This window comes from Lolium rigidum, chromosome 6 (assembly GCF_022539505.1).
Source record: "Lolium rigidum isolate FL_2022 chromosome 6, APGP_CSIRO_Lrig_0.1, whole genome shotgun sequence".
Lineage (NCBI taxonomy): Eukaryota > Viridiplantae > Streptophyta > Magnoliopsida > Poales > Poaceae > Lolium > Lolium rigidum.
The window spans coordinates 78,397,597-78,415,928 of record NC_061513.1 but is presented as its reverse complement, the minus strand read 5'-3'; the positions used below and the strand labels follow the sequence as shown (position 1 = coordinate 78,415,928).

At 45.3% G+C, this 18,332-nt stretch overlaps 1 protein-coding gene across 1 annotated transcript; it reads right to left on the bottom strand.

Annotated features, from left to right (window-relative positions):
* Positions 1-14,456: 14,456 nt before the first annotated feature.
* LOC124659936 (desmethyl-deoxy-podophyllotoxin synthase-like) lies at positions 14,457-16,339 on the bottom strand. Its single transcript, XM_047197741.1, has 2 exons — positions 15,419-16,339; positions 14,457-15,177 (listed from the first exon to the last, which is right to left on the bottom strand). The coding sequence occupies exons 1-2, from the start codon at positions 16,331-16,333 to the stop codon at positions 14,563-14,565; spliced, it is 1,530 nt and encodes a 509-aa protein (XP_047053697.1). The 5' UTR covers positions 16,334-16,339; the 3' UTR covers positions 14,457-14,562.
* Positions 16,340-18,332: the final 1,993 nt, after the last annotated feature.

Sequence of the window (18,332 nt, the reverse complement as noted above, 5' to 3'; positions counted from 1 at the left end):
CTCCCGAAACTGCCCTCACTTTGGTTTCCCCTTCCTATCTATCCGTGGGGAATTTTACATCTTTCCCCTATTTACTTTTTTTTCGGGGAAATAGAGAGGTCTTTATTCCTTAGTAACGGATCCCGGCTGCTTAGCCATGACGACAAAGAATTCTGGGGGGTAAATCTAGCCAACTACATGTCACAATCAAAGTGCAGGCATGCTTTGCACACAGATGGGCCGAGAGGTTAGCATTTCTAGGAACATGATGGATAACAAATGAAACAAAATAAAACTAGCTAGCTCTCAAATTTCTAGAAAAATTGGTGTCACAGCCGAATGAGAACCGTGAGGTTTACAACCTCCAGGCAATGAACCTCCATGACCACTCTTGTGAAACCTCGAAGCCGGGCGAAGATAACACCATCCCGTAGAGAGAGAGCTTCAGCAACAATAGGGTCAGTAACACCCTCATAGGGTTTACTCCATTCTCCAAGGAAGAAGTAGCCGTGCGCGCGACACCACCAGCTCCACCCTTGCGAGCTTCCAGGGACATACCACCGTCAGCATTTATTTTGATTGTATCTCTAACCGGTAGTCGCTAGCCATGACCTGGAAGTATCGCCGTGAATTTCTTTGGTAGCTCAAGCACCGCAAGCACTTGCTTGGTTACTTGGTGACGTCCACAAATACTCAAGCATACTAAGCGAAATCATCAAGACAGACAAGGTAATACTTAAAGCCAGAAATACTCTCAAAAGGAGATGTCCACAAATCACAATGAATTATTTGAAACGGAGTGGTTGTTACACGATTGGTGGAAGAAAAAGGAACACAAGGAGGAAGTGGAAAAAGGAAAACGTGCATGCCCGATACCGATTATCGGAAGGGTGGAGCCGTTACCGACAATGACTGCACGTCGAGAGGGGGAGGGGGAGACACGGAGGTGAGCATACCGGGATTGGGCGCGAAGTGAGAAGAGGCGCCGGTGTCCATCATCCATTCCCTGGTGGGTGCGTGCAGCCCCATGGTCTGGAACTGGTTCATCAGTGCAACCTGGTCCACGAGGCCACTGACGGTGCCGGTGATGACGCGGTGGCGCCAAGTCCGTAGGGTGGCGACGCTAGCCATAGCCGTAGGGGACAGGCGGCACCCCGTATGGGCCATGCGCGTAGAAGGCATGTGGCGATGGAGCGTGCCGCGACACATAGGTGGGTGCCGGGGCATAGGCATACGGCGAGCGACCTAGCAACCCCCTTGGCCATATGGCCATGATACGTCCAAAACGTATCTACTTTCCCGAACACTTTTGCTATTGCTTTGCCTCTAATTTGTGTATTTTGGATACAACTAACACGGACTAACGCTGTTTTCAGCAGAATTGCCCTGGTGTCTTATTTTTGTGCAGAAAATCAACTTTCAGGAAAATCCCCGGAAATAATTGCGAAGGGCCTATTTTTACAGAAGACACACGGAGCCAGAAGGGCAGGCCAGGGGGAGGCCCACGGCCTCCACGCCATAGGCCGGCGCGGCCAAGGAGGGGGGCGCGCCGCCATATGGTGGGGCCGCCTCGGTCAGCCCCCGACGCTCCCCTCTGGACTACTTAAGGCTTTCGACCTAAAAACGCACGGGGTTCGACCATATTTCCGGAAGACATCCGAGACTCCGCCGCCATCGCGAAACTCCGTCTCGGGACCGAAACTCCGATCCGGCACCTGCCGGGACGGGGAATTGGAGGAGATCATCGCCATCATCACCACCGACGCCTCTCCATCGACCATCCATGCTTCCCCCATCCATGTGTGAGTAATTCCCCCGCTGTAGGCTGAAGGGGATGGTAGGGATTGGATGAGATTGTTCATGTAATAGTCATAAGATTGTTAGGGCATAGTGCCTAGTATCCGTTGTTGGTACTTTTATGATATTGTTGCAACTTGTTATGCTTAATGCTTGTCACTAGGGCCCGAGTGCCATGATTTCAGATCTGAACATGTTATTTATTCATGATGATATTCATTGTTTTATGATCTTACTCGCAAGTTGTATACACATATTGCTGTCCGGAACCCGAGGCCCCAAAGTGACAGAAATTGGGACAACCGGAGGGGAAGGCTGTGATATGAGGATCACATGTGTTCACGGAGTGTTAATGCTTTGCTCCGGTACTCTATTAAAAGGAGTACCTTAATTACCAGTAGTTTCCCTAGAGGCCCAGCTGCCACCGGCTGGTAGGACAATAGATGTTGTGCAAGTTTCTCATTGCGAGCACGTACGACTATATACGGAACACATGCCTATGGTTGTTTAGTACTTGGATAATGTTTTATTATTATCTGCAAATGCCTAGCCTTGATTATTACATGAGTTATCTTATCCATGCAGCGCCCGTTCATCCATCCCTATGCCTACAGTATTTTAATCCTGCTGTTTACTATAATCACTACTGCTGTCGTTATTACACTGCTGCTTCTATTTCACTACTGCTATCGCTATAAAATTGTTGCTACGATAAACTCTTGCGAGCAAGTCTGTTTCCAGGTGCAGCTGAATTGACAACTCCGCTGTTAAGGCTTACAAATATTCTTTGGCTCCCCTTGTGTCAAATCAATAAATTGGGTTTTACTTCCCTCGAAGACTGTTGTGATCCCCTATACTTGTGGGTCATCAAGACTATTTTTTGGCGCCGTTGCCGGGGAGCATAGCTTTATTTGCAAGTTCACCTGAATTGATATTGTTCACTGCAAATCCTCCATCATGGGTAAACCTCGCGATACTAAAGTCGCCATATTACCATCCACTACAAGAAAAGGTACAACTCTGTGTACCTCTCGTTGCTCTTGATTCACCATCTGTGATAAGTCAACTTGTTTCACCACCACAAGCTTCACGTGTTGGTACTTCTACTGAAACTGAAAATTCCTCTGATAATTTTGATGATGCTTCTACTGTGCTTGATGATAATGGTTCATTAGGTCCTTTTCTAGATGCTACAATTGCTAGGTCTAGACAAATTGAAAATGCTGAAATTCCTAATGAAAATACTGCTACACCTGTTAATTCACCTGAGTCGGTTGAACACTCTAGTGATAATCTTGATGAAGATTATGTGGAACTTGATGATGATTTTATTGATAAATGTAATGCTACTACTGATGCAAGTAACATTAAAAAGCTTCTTGCACAACGTGCTGTTAGATATAAACTGTCTCCTGATCCTAAATTTGCCACATCTCCTATAAACATTAAGGACAAGGATTATGATTTTTCTCTTGATTTATCTAATATATCTATTGTTGAGAAAACACCTTTTTGTGGTACTGAAAAAGAAAGTGTTGTAGAGCACATGATTGAGCTTTCTACTTTGAGTAGCTTGTTTTCTGATGATACCAAGAAGCGTACTTATTTTGTTGCTAAAATTTTTCCTCTCTCATTAAAGGATGATGCTAAGATTTGGTATAATAGTTTTCCTCCTGATTCTATTGATAGTCCAAGTTGTTTGCTTGATGTCTTCTTTCGAAAATATTTTCATGCTAGTGCTCAACATATTGCTTTGCAGAAAATTTATAGTTTTGACCAGGAAGATGGAGAGAAATTGCCTGAGGCTTGGGCAAGGTTTTGCTCTCTTATTAGAGTTCGGCCTGGACATGATTTGGAAAAGCATGACTTACTTGATATATTTTATAGTGGACTAACCTTTGAGTCTAGGGCATACGTGGATAGTTTTGCTGGTTGTGTTTTCAGGAAAAGAACTCCAGACGAAGCTGAAGAATTATTGGCTAGAATAATCCAAAATCATGATGATTGGACTACACCTGAACCAACCCCAACACCAATATTGAAGAAGAGGGGTATGATTGAATTAAATGATGAAGATATGAGGGAGGCCAAGAAATCTCTTAAAGAGAAAGGTATTAAATCTGAAGATGTGAAGAATTTACCTCCTATAGAAGATTTATGTAAGATAACTCCCCCTTCATCCACGGTTGAGGTACATTCTCTTCAACGCTTTGATAAAGGAGATATTCCTTACTCAAAACCTCCTGATCAATGTTTAGATGAGTTTGATAATTATATTGTTAAGCAAGATAAGTTTAATATGAGAGTAGACAATCATTTAATGGAAAATTCTCAAGCTATTAGTAAATTGCATGATATTGTGGAGAGAACCTCCAATGATGTTAAGATGCTTGTTAAACATTTTCATATGGTTCAAACTCAAATTGATCAACTCACTAAAGTGCAAAATGACTTGTTAAAAAATACTCATAATGAAAAACATGCTTATGAAGTAACAACTAGAGGTGATGTTTCTACTCAGGATCCTCTATATCCTAAGGGGCATCCCAAAAGAGTTGAACAAGATTCTCAACGAACTAAAGAAACTAGTGGTCCTTCTAAGAAAAAGAAGAAGAAACATAAAACTGTTGTAGAATCTTCTGAACCTGTTAATGATCCTAATAGTATTTCTATTTTTGATGCTGAAATTGAAAGTGGTAATGAACATGATAAAGATAATGATAAGAATGATGTTTCTGATAAAGAAGAGATTGAAAATGAACCTGAAAAGCATGCTAAAAATATAAAGTACACTAAAGAAGATTTTATTGCTAAGAAACATGGTAATGAAAGAGAACCTTGGGTTCAAAAGCAAATGCCTTTTCCTGCTAAGAAACTAAAATCAAAAGAGGAAGAACACTATAATAAATTTTGTGATTGGATGAAACCTTTGTTTTTGCAAATCCCTTTAACTGATGCTATTAAATTGCCTCCTTATTCAAAGTATATGAAAGATATTGTCTCTAACAAAAGGAAAATTCGTAATGAGGAGATTTCCACTATGCTTTCTAATTACTCTTTCAATGGCAAGGTTCCAAACAAAGAAGCTGGGAGACCCAGGTATACCAACTATCCCTTGTTCCATCAAGAATAATTATGTTAGAACTGCTCTATGTGATTTGGGAGCAGGAGTTAGTGTTATGCATAATTCACTTTACAAGAGACTTGATTTAGATAAGTTGATACCAACCGATATATCTTTGCAAATGGCTGATAAATCTACTGCTGTTCCTGTTGGTATATGTGAGGATGTTCCTGTTCAAGTTACTCAAAATTGCTTAATATTAACTGATTTTGTTGTGTTGGAAATGCTCGAAGATGATAATATGTCTAATATTCTTGGAAGACCTTTCCTTAACACTGCAGGGAATTGTTATTGATTGCAATAAAGGAAAAGTCACTTTCAATGTTGATGACAAGGAACATACTGTTTATTTTCCTTAGAGGATTGATAAAGTATATGGAGTTAATACAATTTCTAATTTGAGATCTATCAAAGTGGGAGATATTGATTGTCCTATATATGAGCCTAAAGAAGGATATCATACTATTGTGATTGGATCCATATCAATACAATATAAGGTAACATGATTGATTTGAGGTTTATTTCTTCTTATGACATGTAAAATTTATTTGGTGGCAAGACTTGATCAACCTTGTTAACAAGTATATTTTAAATGCATAGAAGAGCTAAACAACATTTCTTTCTTTCTCCACTTGTTTTACTTGCAGTAGTACTACTTGTTTTGCAAGATGCTTTAGTTGTTTAGAAGTTTGAAAATCTTTTTCTGTCCTGAAATAGTAATTTTAACACCCAGAAATGTGCGTTTTTCGAAGTTTTCAAAAATTCACAAAAATTATACCGTTGGTCCTATTTTTCAAAATGCAACCTGGGAGTGCCTGGGGCTGACCAGTGGGGCACCCCAGGGCTGGCCCCCATGTGCCGGCGCGGCCAAGGAGGGGGGCACGCCACCCTGTGGTGAGGGCCCCACCTGGCCCCACTCATTCCACTCTCTCTCACGGGAAAACACACCACCATTGTTCAAACCCGAGTTTCTTGCTGTTCTTGCTCGAAATTTTCGATCTCCTTGCTCAGCCCATCTTTGCTGCTGAGATTTGGAGCATTTGCTCTCCGGTATGTGACTCCTCCGATTATCCAAATAGAATTTTGTATAGTTGAGTATATCTTGAGTAATTTGCTGCTGTAGATGACATGTTAAGTGAGTTTGCATGCTTGATTCAAGTTGTAAAAATTAGTTTTGATGCATGTTTAGTACTCTATCAAGTTCCTATAGTAGTCTCCCTCGTTTATATGTCTCAAAATCAACTTTTATAATGATTGTTGAAAAAATTCAGAAAAGGAAAATGAATAACCACACCTTTGGAGAAGTGTTTGAGAGGGATATGCTAAGAGTGACAAGGCCTTCAAGGGAAGCTACTCGTGTTAGGCGATCCTATGATGAGGATGTCATTGCACCTAGCTTTGAAGATGATGAGCACAACGGGATTCCTAATGCTTCATCCTTTCCATGATTTGACTTTTTGCGTAATGCAGGGCTACTTGATGACTTCTTGTTTCTCATTAATAATGTGGGCTTGTCTACCTATATGGAAGATGAGAGCGATCAATTTTATAGGCTAACTAAAATCTTTGTTGAAACCTTCAAATTTAGCAACACACCTTTCACACCATCAGTTAAATTTAAGATTTATGATAGGCCAGTTACTATGAAATTGTGTGATTTTTGTGCTGCACTGGACATTACTCCTATATGTACATCGAAGAAGGTCGAGAACCGCCCCAAAGCTTTGATGGAATCTATCGAGAAGTTACCAACGATGATAGCCGTACCATTCAGCGCGGCAAGATAAGGAACATTCAGCTCCCTGCCATTAGATATTTCGCTTACTATCTTGCTACTAGCATTCTTGGTAGGGAGAATACTAGCAACATTTCTAGTTATCATCTTGCTTTTCTGGTAGCTGCACTGACTGGAAGTACACCATATCATCTTGGTGCTCTCATTGCTCGTCGCTTATCTAATAAGGGACCTATTTATGGAGGAATTGTTGCTTCACGTATTGTTGCACATCTAGGTCTTTCTATTGATCCTACTGATGAGATATTAACCCCTGTTAAACTTGATATTGCTGCTATGAAGAGTCACCAATTTGTCACAACTGACTCTAATTTAGAAAATATTGTCTATAGAATGTTGTTTATCGACGGGGATGAGAGAGAAATCCCTTTGCCGCAGGCCGATTTGTTCAGTGTTCGCAGGAGGCTGTGGTCGCGCTCCAAGGAGGAGGTGGATGAGCAGCTGAGGATACGTGGATTTCACCAGCAGGACGACTCCGAGGACGCCGGGCCCTCTGATGGGTACAATGTCACATATCCTGGTGCGTCCTCCAGTTCGTACCAAGGACAGGATCCTCCTTCATCATATTACGGAGGCGCCACCTCATGGGCACCATGGGATTGACCTCCACTTAGGCCAAAAGCCTAAGCTTGGGGGAGGTACGCCGGCATCACTCATTCATTGCATATTACAATTGCCGGTCATTTGTATATACTTGTTTCGCTTCTTTTGATTGTTTCTCTTTCGGTTATTTTTATTTCAGTAGGTTCTTATTTTAGTTTTTGAAGGTTGTTACTACTGTAGTAACCTTTACTTTTACTTTTTATTTCATTTGTGTGCCGATGGTTGCCTCTAATATGAGGAAGATGATATTTGGGGAAGTGCTGTCTAAAAAACAGATTCTGGACTGATATTGAAAAAAGTCCTGTGCGTAGCCAGAACGTTATTTTGAGCTGCAAATTTTTGTGCATGTTCCCCAGGTTATTATCTAACTTTCATTAGTTGAGCACTTTTCGAGTTGAACAGCAGAAGATTTTCGAAAAAAATGATTACTGTACTGCTGTCAAGTTTTGGCAGATTTCTGCCACTTTGCTTTCCTGTGACTCTTTTAGTTTTCATTCTCTTGTTTTTGCTTTGTTTCTTTTCTAAAACACAAAAAGACCAAAAATATTTCTGTTTTTTCTCTTTATCATTTGTTTATTTGGTTTCTTGTTCCTATTTTTCTTTATCTACTATCGTTGGTTTACTATGAGGAAATTCAAAAAGATTTTACTTTCGTTCGGTGACTCCAATTCGAAAACACCAAAAATATTTGTTGTTTTTCTTCGGTTTTGTAAAGTTTATTATGGAGTTCAGCGGTCTCCGGTGGTTGGAGCTTGGTTTTCATTTCATATTATTCAAGCCGCACAAGTGAAAGGCAATAATGACGATCTACGACAACTCGATTGTGGTGAGAGGCTAGTATGAACTCTATTTTTTTCATTTTTGTACATATACTCATCCATGTGAGCATGCTTAGTTGGTTCATGTGAGGTATATGTCATTTAATGAAAGTCTAGTAGTTCATGATCTCTCATGTTTAGCTCCAATTTATTAATATGAGTAACTGTTCATAAACATTTGCTTGCATTGTTTTATTCATAAATAGGTATGACATTGTGGTATCCTCCTCTGAATAACTCGTTTGAATTGACTTGGCACATGCTCACACATGCATATGACTAAACAAAAAGTCAATTAAGCCTCGACGATTTACTTTGCTTCAGAGTTCTTGTATCACTTTTATGCCTCCGTTAATTTTATTCTGCCGCAAGCATGATTATGACAGTTATTGCTCTCTTGATTGTCGCTTTCCAGTCTATTGCTAGCCTTCACCTGTACTGAGCGGGAATGCTGCTCGTGCTTCCAAACCCCTGAAAACCAAGTTATTCCAAAGCGTCCACCATAAATACCTATGCATGGCATTTCAAACCATTCCAAGTAAATTCTCATGTGCTACCTTTAAACCTTCAAAGTACTTCTCAATTTGTGTTAATGTTTTACAGCTCATGAGGAAGTATGTGGTGTTTTATCTTTCAACCTTGTCATTTACTCCTGACAGACTTTCACCAATGGACTAGTGGCACATCCGCTTATCCAATAACTTTGCAAAAAGAGCTGGCAACGGGGTGCCCAGCCCCAATTAATTACAACTTTCATTAATAATTCTCTCCACATGTTTTGCCCTGATTTATCAGTAAGCAACTTAATTTGCAAATAGACACTCCTCCATGGTATGAGAATGTTGGAAGGCACCCGAGGATTCGGTTAGCCATGGCTTGTGTAAGCAAAGGTTGGGGGGAGTGTCATCCATAATGAAACTAAAATACATGTGTAAACAAAAGAGAAGAGGGATGATCTACCTTGCTTGGTAGAGATAACGTCCTTCATGGGATCCGCTCTTGAAAGTCACGGTTGACGAGGTAGTTAGAGTGCCCACTACCATTCGTTGACAACAACAAATACCTCTCAAAACAATTTTACTTCTGTCTTTAGAAAAATGAAAAGCTCTAGCACATGTTAATCCCTGCTTCCCTCTGCGAAGGGTCAATCTTTTACTTTTATGTTGAGTCACCATCCTTTCTTTGAGCACCTTCTTGAGAGCATAATTATCATTCTTAGTGTAATATGCTTGTCCCAGAATATGGTTAACTGCGGTATAACTTTGATGCTTTTATCTTTGATAATCTTTACTTCTAGTCTTTCCATGAATTTCAGAGGTGCCTGGGCATTTATGTTTTGTTGTACAAATACGGGCAAGCGAGATACCACTTTATCATATCTTTTTATGAACATTGCAATCCTGCTGATAGATATGATTCATGATGCTTATTATTAGTTTGTTGGTATCTTTTTCATGATTTACATAACTATTAGATGACTTTATTTGCATTTATCTTATTATGAATTGCCTAAGTACTCGTCCATATAATGAGAATATTTACATCATATGAGCAAATGTGTTCGTGAAAGTTCTTTTATCGCACTCAGTTGTTAACTGAATTGCTTGAGGACAAGCAATAAGCTAAGCTTCGGGGGAGTTGATACGTCCAAAACGTATCTACTTTCCCGAACACTTTTGCTATTGTTTTTCCTCTAATTTGTGTATTTTGGATACAACTAACACGGACTAACGCTGTTTTCAGCAGAATTGCCCCGGTGTCTTATTTTTGTGCAGAAAATCAACTTTCGAGAAAATCCCCGGAAATAATTGCGAAGGGCCTATTTTTACAGAAGACACACGGAGCCAGAAGGGCAGGCCAGGGGGAGGCCCACGGCCTCCACGCCATAGGCCGGCGCGGCCAAGGAGGGGGGGGCACCGCCATATGGTGGGGCCGCCTCGGTCAGCCCCCGACGCTCCCCTCTGGACTACTTAAGGCTTTCGACCTAAAAACGCACGGGGGTTCGACCATATTTCCAGAAGACATCCAGAACTCCGCCGCCATCACGAAACTCCGTCTCGAGACCAGAAACTCCGTTCTGGCACCCTGCCGGGACGGGGAATTGGAGGAGATCATCGCCATCATCACCACCGACGCCTCTCCATCGAACATCCATGCTTCCCGCATCCATGTGTGAGTAATTCCCCCGCTGTAGGCTGAAGGGGATGGTAGAGATTGGATGAGATTGTTCATGTAATAGTCATAAGATTGTTAGGGCATAGTGCCTAGTATCCGTTGTTGGTACTTTTATGATATTGTTGCAACTTGTTATGCTTAATGCTTGTCACTAGGGCCCGAGTGCCATGATTTCAGATCTGAACATGTTATTTATTCATGATGATATTCATTGTTTTATGATCTTACCTGCAAGTTGTATACACATATTGCTGTCCGGAACCCAAGGCCCCAAAGTGACATAAATTGGGACAACCGGAGGGGAAGGCTGTGATATGAGGATCACATGTGTTCACGGAGTGTTAATGCTTTGCTCCGGTACTCTATTAAAAGGAGTACCTTAATTACCAGTAGTTTCCCTAGAGGCCCGGCTGCCACCGGCTGGTAGGACAATAGATGTTGTGCAAGTTTCTCACTGCGAGCACGTACGACTATATACGGAACACATGCCTATGGTTGTTTAGTACTTGGATACTGTTTTATTATTATCTGCAAATGCCTAGCCTTGATTATTACATGAGTTATCTTATCCATGCAGCGCCCGTTCATCCATCCCTATGCCTACAATATTTTAATCCTGCTGTTTACTATAATCACTACTATTGTCGTTATTACACTGCTGCTTCTATTTCACTACTGCTACTGCTATAAAACTGTTGCTACTGATAAACTCTTGCGAGCAAGTCTGTTTCCAGGTGCAGCTGAATTGACAACTCCGCTGTTAAGGCTTACAAATATTCTTTGGCTCCCCTTGTGTCGAATCAATAAATTGGGTTTTACTTCCCTCGAAGACTGTTGCGATCCCCTATACTTGTGGGTCATCAGGCCACATCTGGATGGCGCGATTCCAGGGATGCTGCGGCGATGGCCAGGTGGTGGTGGCGGCAGGCGGAGTCACAGGGGGTGTGGGTGCCGGGGCGGGCACGGCCTCCTTGGCGGCATTGGTGGTTGCATTCTTATTCTTATTGCCCTTGCTGGGGACCTTGCCAGGGTTGCCGACGTTGGTGAAGAGGGTCGTGTCAGAGTTACGGGCATGGCGATTTTTGCGCTTCATGTCCTGGAGCGCGAGCAAAGAGCGGCACTGTGCGAAGGTGGTCCCGGGCATGAGAGATCTCAGGTCAGCGACGGGCTCGTGGAGACCGTTAAGGCAGTGGATCACTATCTTGGCGTTGTCAACAGGAGAGTCAAGATCGGCAAGCCCATCGGAGAGAGACTTGACCTTCTGAAGATAGTCGGTCATGCTCATCTCGCGCATCTTGACATCACTGAGCTCGGCTGTGAGGTGGAGCTAGCCATTGACCTTGTGGTCGGTGAAGATGCCATTGATCCTGTTCCATAGCGTGACGACGAGGGGGTCATCACCGGGCGTCATGACGGCGTCGAGAATGTTGAGGAAGACAGACCCGTAGAGCCATGAGACGACGGTGGCATCGAGGAGCAACCACCCGGGTGTTGGTGCGGCGTGAGCGTCGGCGTCGAGGTGATCAAGGAGGGCGTACATGCGGCAGGCGGCGCGGAAGAAAGTGCATCACTGTCGATTAACGCCGGTGTCGAGCGCGAGCTCGATGGGGACGTGCCCCTTAACGGAGTGGAGGCCGGCGGCCTGGGCGTGCAGCGATGTCAGGGAGAAGGACCCCGCGCCCGACCCTGATGCAGCGGCCTTGGCCTCCTGGTGCTCCTTGGCCGCAGCGATCGCCTTGGCAGCCTCATCGTTGGAGGGTGCCATGGAGAGGGCGGCTGCGGCGTGGAGCTAGGGGCGGCGGTGGTTTCAGCGGCGGCGGAAGGTGGGGGTCGGCTCAAGCTAGGGTTAAGGTTTTGCGTATGAAATCATGTAAGATTACGGAAACCACACATTGTGGTGCCTTGTATTGATCAATATATAGAGGTTACAAGGCAGAGTTCTTAACATGCAAGACACGGACATATATACAAGGATTACACATATACAACCGTATATCTATACAAATACAATACGGTTATATATTCTATCATAGTCGACAAACCATATCACGGGGTCGGGACCGTCGTCCCAGAGATGAATTGCCTCAAGGAGACACCGGAGCAAACCCCACCGGTCGGCCTGACCGTCGGACACACAAGAGATCGGCTCGGGGGAGGTCGTGGCAAGGGAGACCTCTACTTTCTGGACACCCAGGTAGGCGGCGTGGAGGTCCCCGGCATCCACTCGAGCAGGAAGGGGGAGAGAATGAGGGAGTGGGTGGTTGGAGCGATTGAGAATCCGAGAGGAACATGATAAGCATCGGTAGTTTAGGTTCCTCTGCTCCCCAATTCATGGTGGGTTATCTCCTCCCCAATCCACGGAGGGCTAAGCGATGTGATAAGGGCTGCGGGAGGATGTCCTCCTCGCCGGTGAGATGGGGCACATCGAACCAGGGCACGGTCGAGGTCCTTCTTGACTATCTCGACGGGCCGGTTGACCTGGCCATCGAGGAGCGCGACGACTTTGCTACCGGGAGGAGGGGGAGTGGGTAGACCAGCCGCATGTACGTGGGAGTCCTGGGAGGGGCGGTGGGCGGTGGGCGCGTAGAAAAGGAAGGAGGATAGAGATGGAGGGTAGAGCCCACATGCCAGACCGAAAATTGGGAAGTAAGGGCATCTCCAACACGGCGACTCAGATGGACGCGTTGGGCCGTCCGGTTTTGGCCATTTGGGTGGCCACGCGGTGACCCTTTGCTGTACTCATCTATGTAATCACCGGCAACACCATATGCAAGGATCCTAATCGTTGCCGTACATTTCTGATACGAAGAGAGGCCTACCTTGCCAATTGCATCCTCTTTGACGATGAAGTAGTCGTCGTAGACCTTGACTCCATACATTATCTGGTTGAACAATGGTCTGGACATTCGAAATCGACTGCGAAACAAGGCCGGTGTGAACAATGCCTTACGGTAGAAGTAGTCGTGGAAGAGCATGCCGTGGCCGCGTTCTCTTTTGAGGTCCAAGGCCGTCAAGCGCCCGGGCAAGGACCCCCGGTACACGGGGATCTGCGCGACATTATACTCGTAGATGATCAATGCGGCCTCCGTGAGAAAGTCGTCCTCGGAGGAGGACGTGTCGATGAAGATCTTGAAGAAGAATGCATCGTCGTTGTCGACCATGATCTACAGATGAAATGGGAGAAATAATTAGTTTGCCCATTTCATCAAACACCTCGAGGGTGGGGGCAATCCAATGCCTCTGTAGGGACCTGCAGGCAATGGCCGTCCCGGCCGACTTGCAGCCTGGAAGCACGGTGCATGAGAGCTCACCTCTGGCGGGAACGGCGAAGCTGATGACGGCGGGAGGTCTCACGGCGGCGAGAGGACAACAACATCGTTGTTGGCATCCTCCGACGCTGCAACGAGGCCGCGAAAGTACTGGCGAAAGCGCCGGGCCGCGTCTTGTGCTGACGCACCGCTTGTCGGCGTCTCGACGTTGGTGGCCGGCTTCGACAGTGGTCGCAAATCGCCGGTCCTGGGGTGTCGGCGGAGCGGGGGGGATATGTGTGCGACGGGGCTGTGTTTTGGGAGGCAGACATGCGGGCAAGGAGAGGAGAAGAGAGGACGCGAGAGGCCAACGCCCGGTATCCGCGGGCACGCAAACGAGACCCAGATTTGGGCCAGGCTTGGGTCGTCTCGAACATCGCGGCCATCCGTTTTAGGAATAGGTCCGCGCGTTGGGCCGCGTTTCTATCTAGTTTGACCCATCCGGACGCGTGGGCGTGATTTGGAGGCCATGTCCAACGGGGAGACCAAACCTATCTTAAACGTCTCTATGTGTCTCGTTGGGTAAAAACAACACCCAACGAGCGGACCAAAGCTAAAAACGGACGGCTGCAACGTCCGGCAGAACCACTATATATCTGAAATACATGCATATTTATACGTAATGAAATAGTGCATGTAAAGGTAAAAACCGTGTACATACTACCTACAACGTAGTATATATACTACTAAAATATTCTTCTGTACTTCATACTAGATGTATATACTGTTCGGTATGACCAATACTATCTAGATGGTGTGAAATAATACATGTGGGAGTAATTAACCCGAATGTTGTATGAATATGTTCTATATAGGATATACATATATTGAACCGTATTCGGTGGAAGCACACAATATAGTGATATAGGTTACATATTGATGCTTAATGTATACATATATAAGTCGCATGTATATGTTTTAAGAGCATGTGATTTAACACATCTTATTCATCTAGAGGTGCATCTACAAAGGAACATAAGGAATTGGATGCAGAAATAGGTTGGCCTTCCTGCTAAGAGTGACTCCAAACACCTCTGTCATGTCCATTTTTCCTGGTTCAACTCCTTTGGGCAGATCCCAATCAAAATGGTAAAGAAGGCTAGCCAGAGCTATCTCAATACTTGCATGGGCAAATCCTATACCCGGACATATCCTCCTCCCAACCCCAAACGGAGTGAACTCAAAATCCATACCTCTAAAATCGACATCGTTGTTGCCTTCGAACCTCCCCGGCCTGAACATCTCTGGCTCATCCCAGTATTTCGGGTCCCTAGAGATCGCCCATATATTAGTGAGTACAATTGCCCCTCGTGGCACGTCATATCCATGAATCTTGTAATCTTGCAGGCACAATCTAGGAAAGAACGGGGCAGGAGGGTGCAGCCGCAACGTCTCCTTGATTGTTGCCCTGAGGTAGTGCATGTCCTTTAGCTTGGACTCTTGTATTGTGGCTTGACCTGCGAGAACACGTCGTGTCTCTAATTTCACCTTGTGCATCACAATTGGGTTTGCCACCAGTTCGGCCATCGCCCATTGCAGAGTAGTTGATGTGGTGTCGAGTGCTGCACCGAAGATATCCTGGGGAAATAATTCATGAACATAAATAAAATAAGGTGTAACTAATATGGTCATTTTTTCTGTTTTTCTTCTTATACATATTTCCTCTATGCCAAAATATAGTCAAAATCACACCATGTAAAGTTTGACAAACTATTCGGCTTGGACGTTCTTCTTTTGGTTTCGGAGTAAAGGTGTGGTACGATGTGATGGTGCGTAATCAGCGGAAAAGGTTCGAGTTTCAGAGACATAGGGATCTTACTATCAGCACTGCCCTTATGATTCCGTCGGTAAGGGAAACTCGGATGTCGCCTTCTTTCTGGATCCTCAACAACACGTCGACCAGGTCATGTTCATCGTCTCCATCTGTGGACGCCCTCCTCTCCTGGTGAGTTTTGAGGATGTTATCCATGAGCTTGAACATCTCTTGACGGTGCCGCTCCGCCTTCCTGCTGCCGCGTGGTAGAAGCCGCACGAGCCGCGACGAAGGGAAGAGGTCCCTGAGGTCGAACAGCGACGCCAGGCTCACTCCTTGCTTGACGATCTTCATGAACCCGGCTCTGTCCGGTAGCCTTTCACCGAAGATGGCGCGCACGGCCGAGTCTGTCATGAACTCGTCGAGCAGCTCGCCCACGTTCACGAGTCCGCCACCAGACGACGATGACTTCGCCTGAACGGAGGATACGAGGCGGGCCGCCTCCTCCTCACGGATGCGTTGAAATGCCTCAATGCGCCGTGCGCTGAGCAGCTCTGTCATGAGGATCCGGCGAAGCAGGCGCCAGTGGTCGCCGTATGGCGCGAATATGATCCCCTGGCCATGCCTGGAGAGTTCGTCGATTCCCGGGCTGCTTAGGCGCTCCGAGAAGAGGGCCTCGTTGCCCTTGTAGATCTCCCTCACGGCCTCGGCGGAGGAGACGACGATGGCCACGCGCTCGCACACCCGGAGCAGCATCAGCGGGCCGTGGCGGAGGGAGAGATCGCGAATAGTGCGGTGCGGGAGCCCCCACAGCAGGTGGTGCAGGCTGCCGATGACCGGAAGCTGCCACGGGCCGGGAGGCAGCCTCAGGCGACGATGCTTGGTGCCGCTTCCACAAACGGCGCGTAGGACCGCATAGAGGAGGAGAGCCAAGAAGAAGCATAAGCCGAAACCGAAGTATGGAAACGTGAACTGATCCATGGGCGGAATGGCGGGAGCGTGATGGTTGAATGTGCAGGCTAGCAGACGAGAACAAGACCTTATAGTCTTATACGATACGATCATCACACAGAAACAGTTTTTGTAAAGCGATATATAGTGATAGTCAGAGACGAAACAGGTAGAGCTTTAAATTTCAAAAAGTCTTTTTCTCTCATGCCCCATTAAAAGCTCATTTGGTTAATTAGAACTGGACGGCTGGAGCTGGAGGTACACAAAATACTATGTTTACCCCGTAGGGATAGCAAAACATCACCACATTTCATACCATCGCTCCTGCTAACATTGGGGACAGTCAAAAACAGCCTAAACATTACCACATTTCATGCCATTACAACACAACAGCACACGCCAGCCCCGAGGCTGCGCTCCACACGGGTCGACGACCGGCCAGGTCGACACCACACCTCAACGCAACAGGCGGAGGCGAAAGACCGGAGCCACCGCTCCAACTACCACACCGGACCCGAGGCCGCGCCCTGTAAGATCAGGTAGATTTAGGTCTACTCGGATGGTCCGAGCCCTCCTGATGTATTGCATTATATAGAAGAGTTAGATGAGAGATTACAATGAGGAGAGGGAGAGAATCACGGACTCTATCTTCCGTGTTTAACAAGACACAACTCTATCTCTAACACCCTCCCTTAATCACAACTTTCTCAAGTTGAGATTAAATCTAAACTCCTCAAAATTCCTCACAGGTAGTGGTTTTGTAAAACCATCAGCAACTTGATCCTTGGAAGGAATAAACCGAATCTCCAATTGCTTCTTGAACACTCGTTCTCTGAGAAAGTGAAAGTCTATCTCAATGTGCTTGGCTCTAGCATGAAAGACTGGGTTTGCTGACAAGTATGTCGCTCCTAGGTTATCACACCACAAACACGGTGGTTGCTTCAACTGAACTCCAAGTTCCTTAAGTAAAGACTGTACCCAAATGACTTCAGCTGTAGCATTAACTACTGACTTATACTCTGCTTCAGTACTTGATCTTGAGACAGTATCTTGTTTCTTGGCACTCCAGGAAATAAGGTTTGGTCCAAAAAACACAGCAAAACCACCAGTGGACCTACGATCATCTACACAGCCAGCCCAGTCAGCATCAGAGAAGGCACTCAATAATGTTGAGTGCGACTTGAGAAAGGTCAACCCAAAACTCATGGTATGCTTCACATATCTCAAAATTCGCTTTGCAGCTGTCCAATGGACAGTAGTAGGAGCATGCAAATATTGACAGACTTTGTTGACAGCATAGCAAATATCAGGTCTTGTGAGAGTAAGATACTGCAATGCACCGACCATACTCCTATACCTGGTGCTGTCTTCAGGACCTAGCATATCTCCCTCCCGTGCAGTGATCTTCTCAGAAGACGAGAGAGGGGTAGGCGAGCCAGAACAATGAGTCATGCCAACCCGAGCCAGAACATCTTGAGCATATTTGGCCTGATTAAGAACAATGCCATCATGTACTTTGTGAACTTCAAGACCCAAGAAATAATGAAGATCACCCAGATCCTTAAGAGCAAATGCTTTACCAAGAACCTTCAGCAAGGCATCAGTGGCAGCTGGAGACGAACTGGCCACTATAATATCATCAACATATATAAGCTTGAACATTTTAACTTTGTTGTGCCGATAAATGAATAAGGAGGTGTCGGATTTGGAGGCAACAAAACCATATTTGACCAATTGGGAACTCAAACGAGAGTACCATGCACGAGGAGCCTGTTTCAAGCCATAAAGTGCTTTGTCCAATTTACAGACATAATTCTTGTACCTGGGATCTTCATAGCCAGGTGGTTGGCGCATGTAAACTTCCTCTTCCAGAACACCATGTAGAAACGCGTTCTTGACATCCAACTGTCGCAAACTCCATCCCCTGGATACTGAAATAGCCAAGACAAGACGCACTGTAGCTATCTTGACCACTGGACTGAATGTGTCCTCATAATCAATGCCATATCGCTGTTTGAAGCCTTTGGCA

Excerpts from the sequence above, each read along its gene's own strand:
- LOC124659936 (XM_047197741.1), bottom strand. The coding sequence starts at position 16,333 with ATGGATCAGTTCACGTTTCCATACTTCGGTTTCGGCTTATGCTTCTTC. Across the intron at positions 15,178-15,418 it reads TCATAAGGGCAGTGCTGATA|GATATCTTCGGTGCAGCACT; the intron begins GTAAGATCCCTA and ends TTATTTCCCCAG.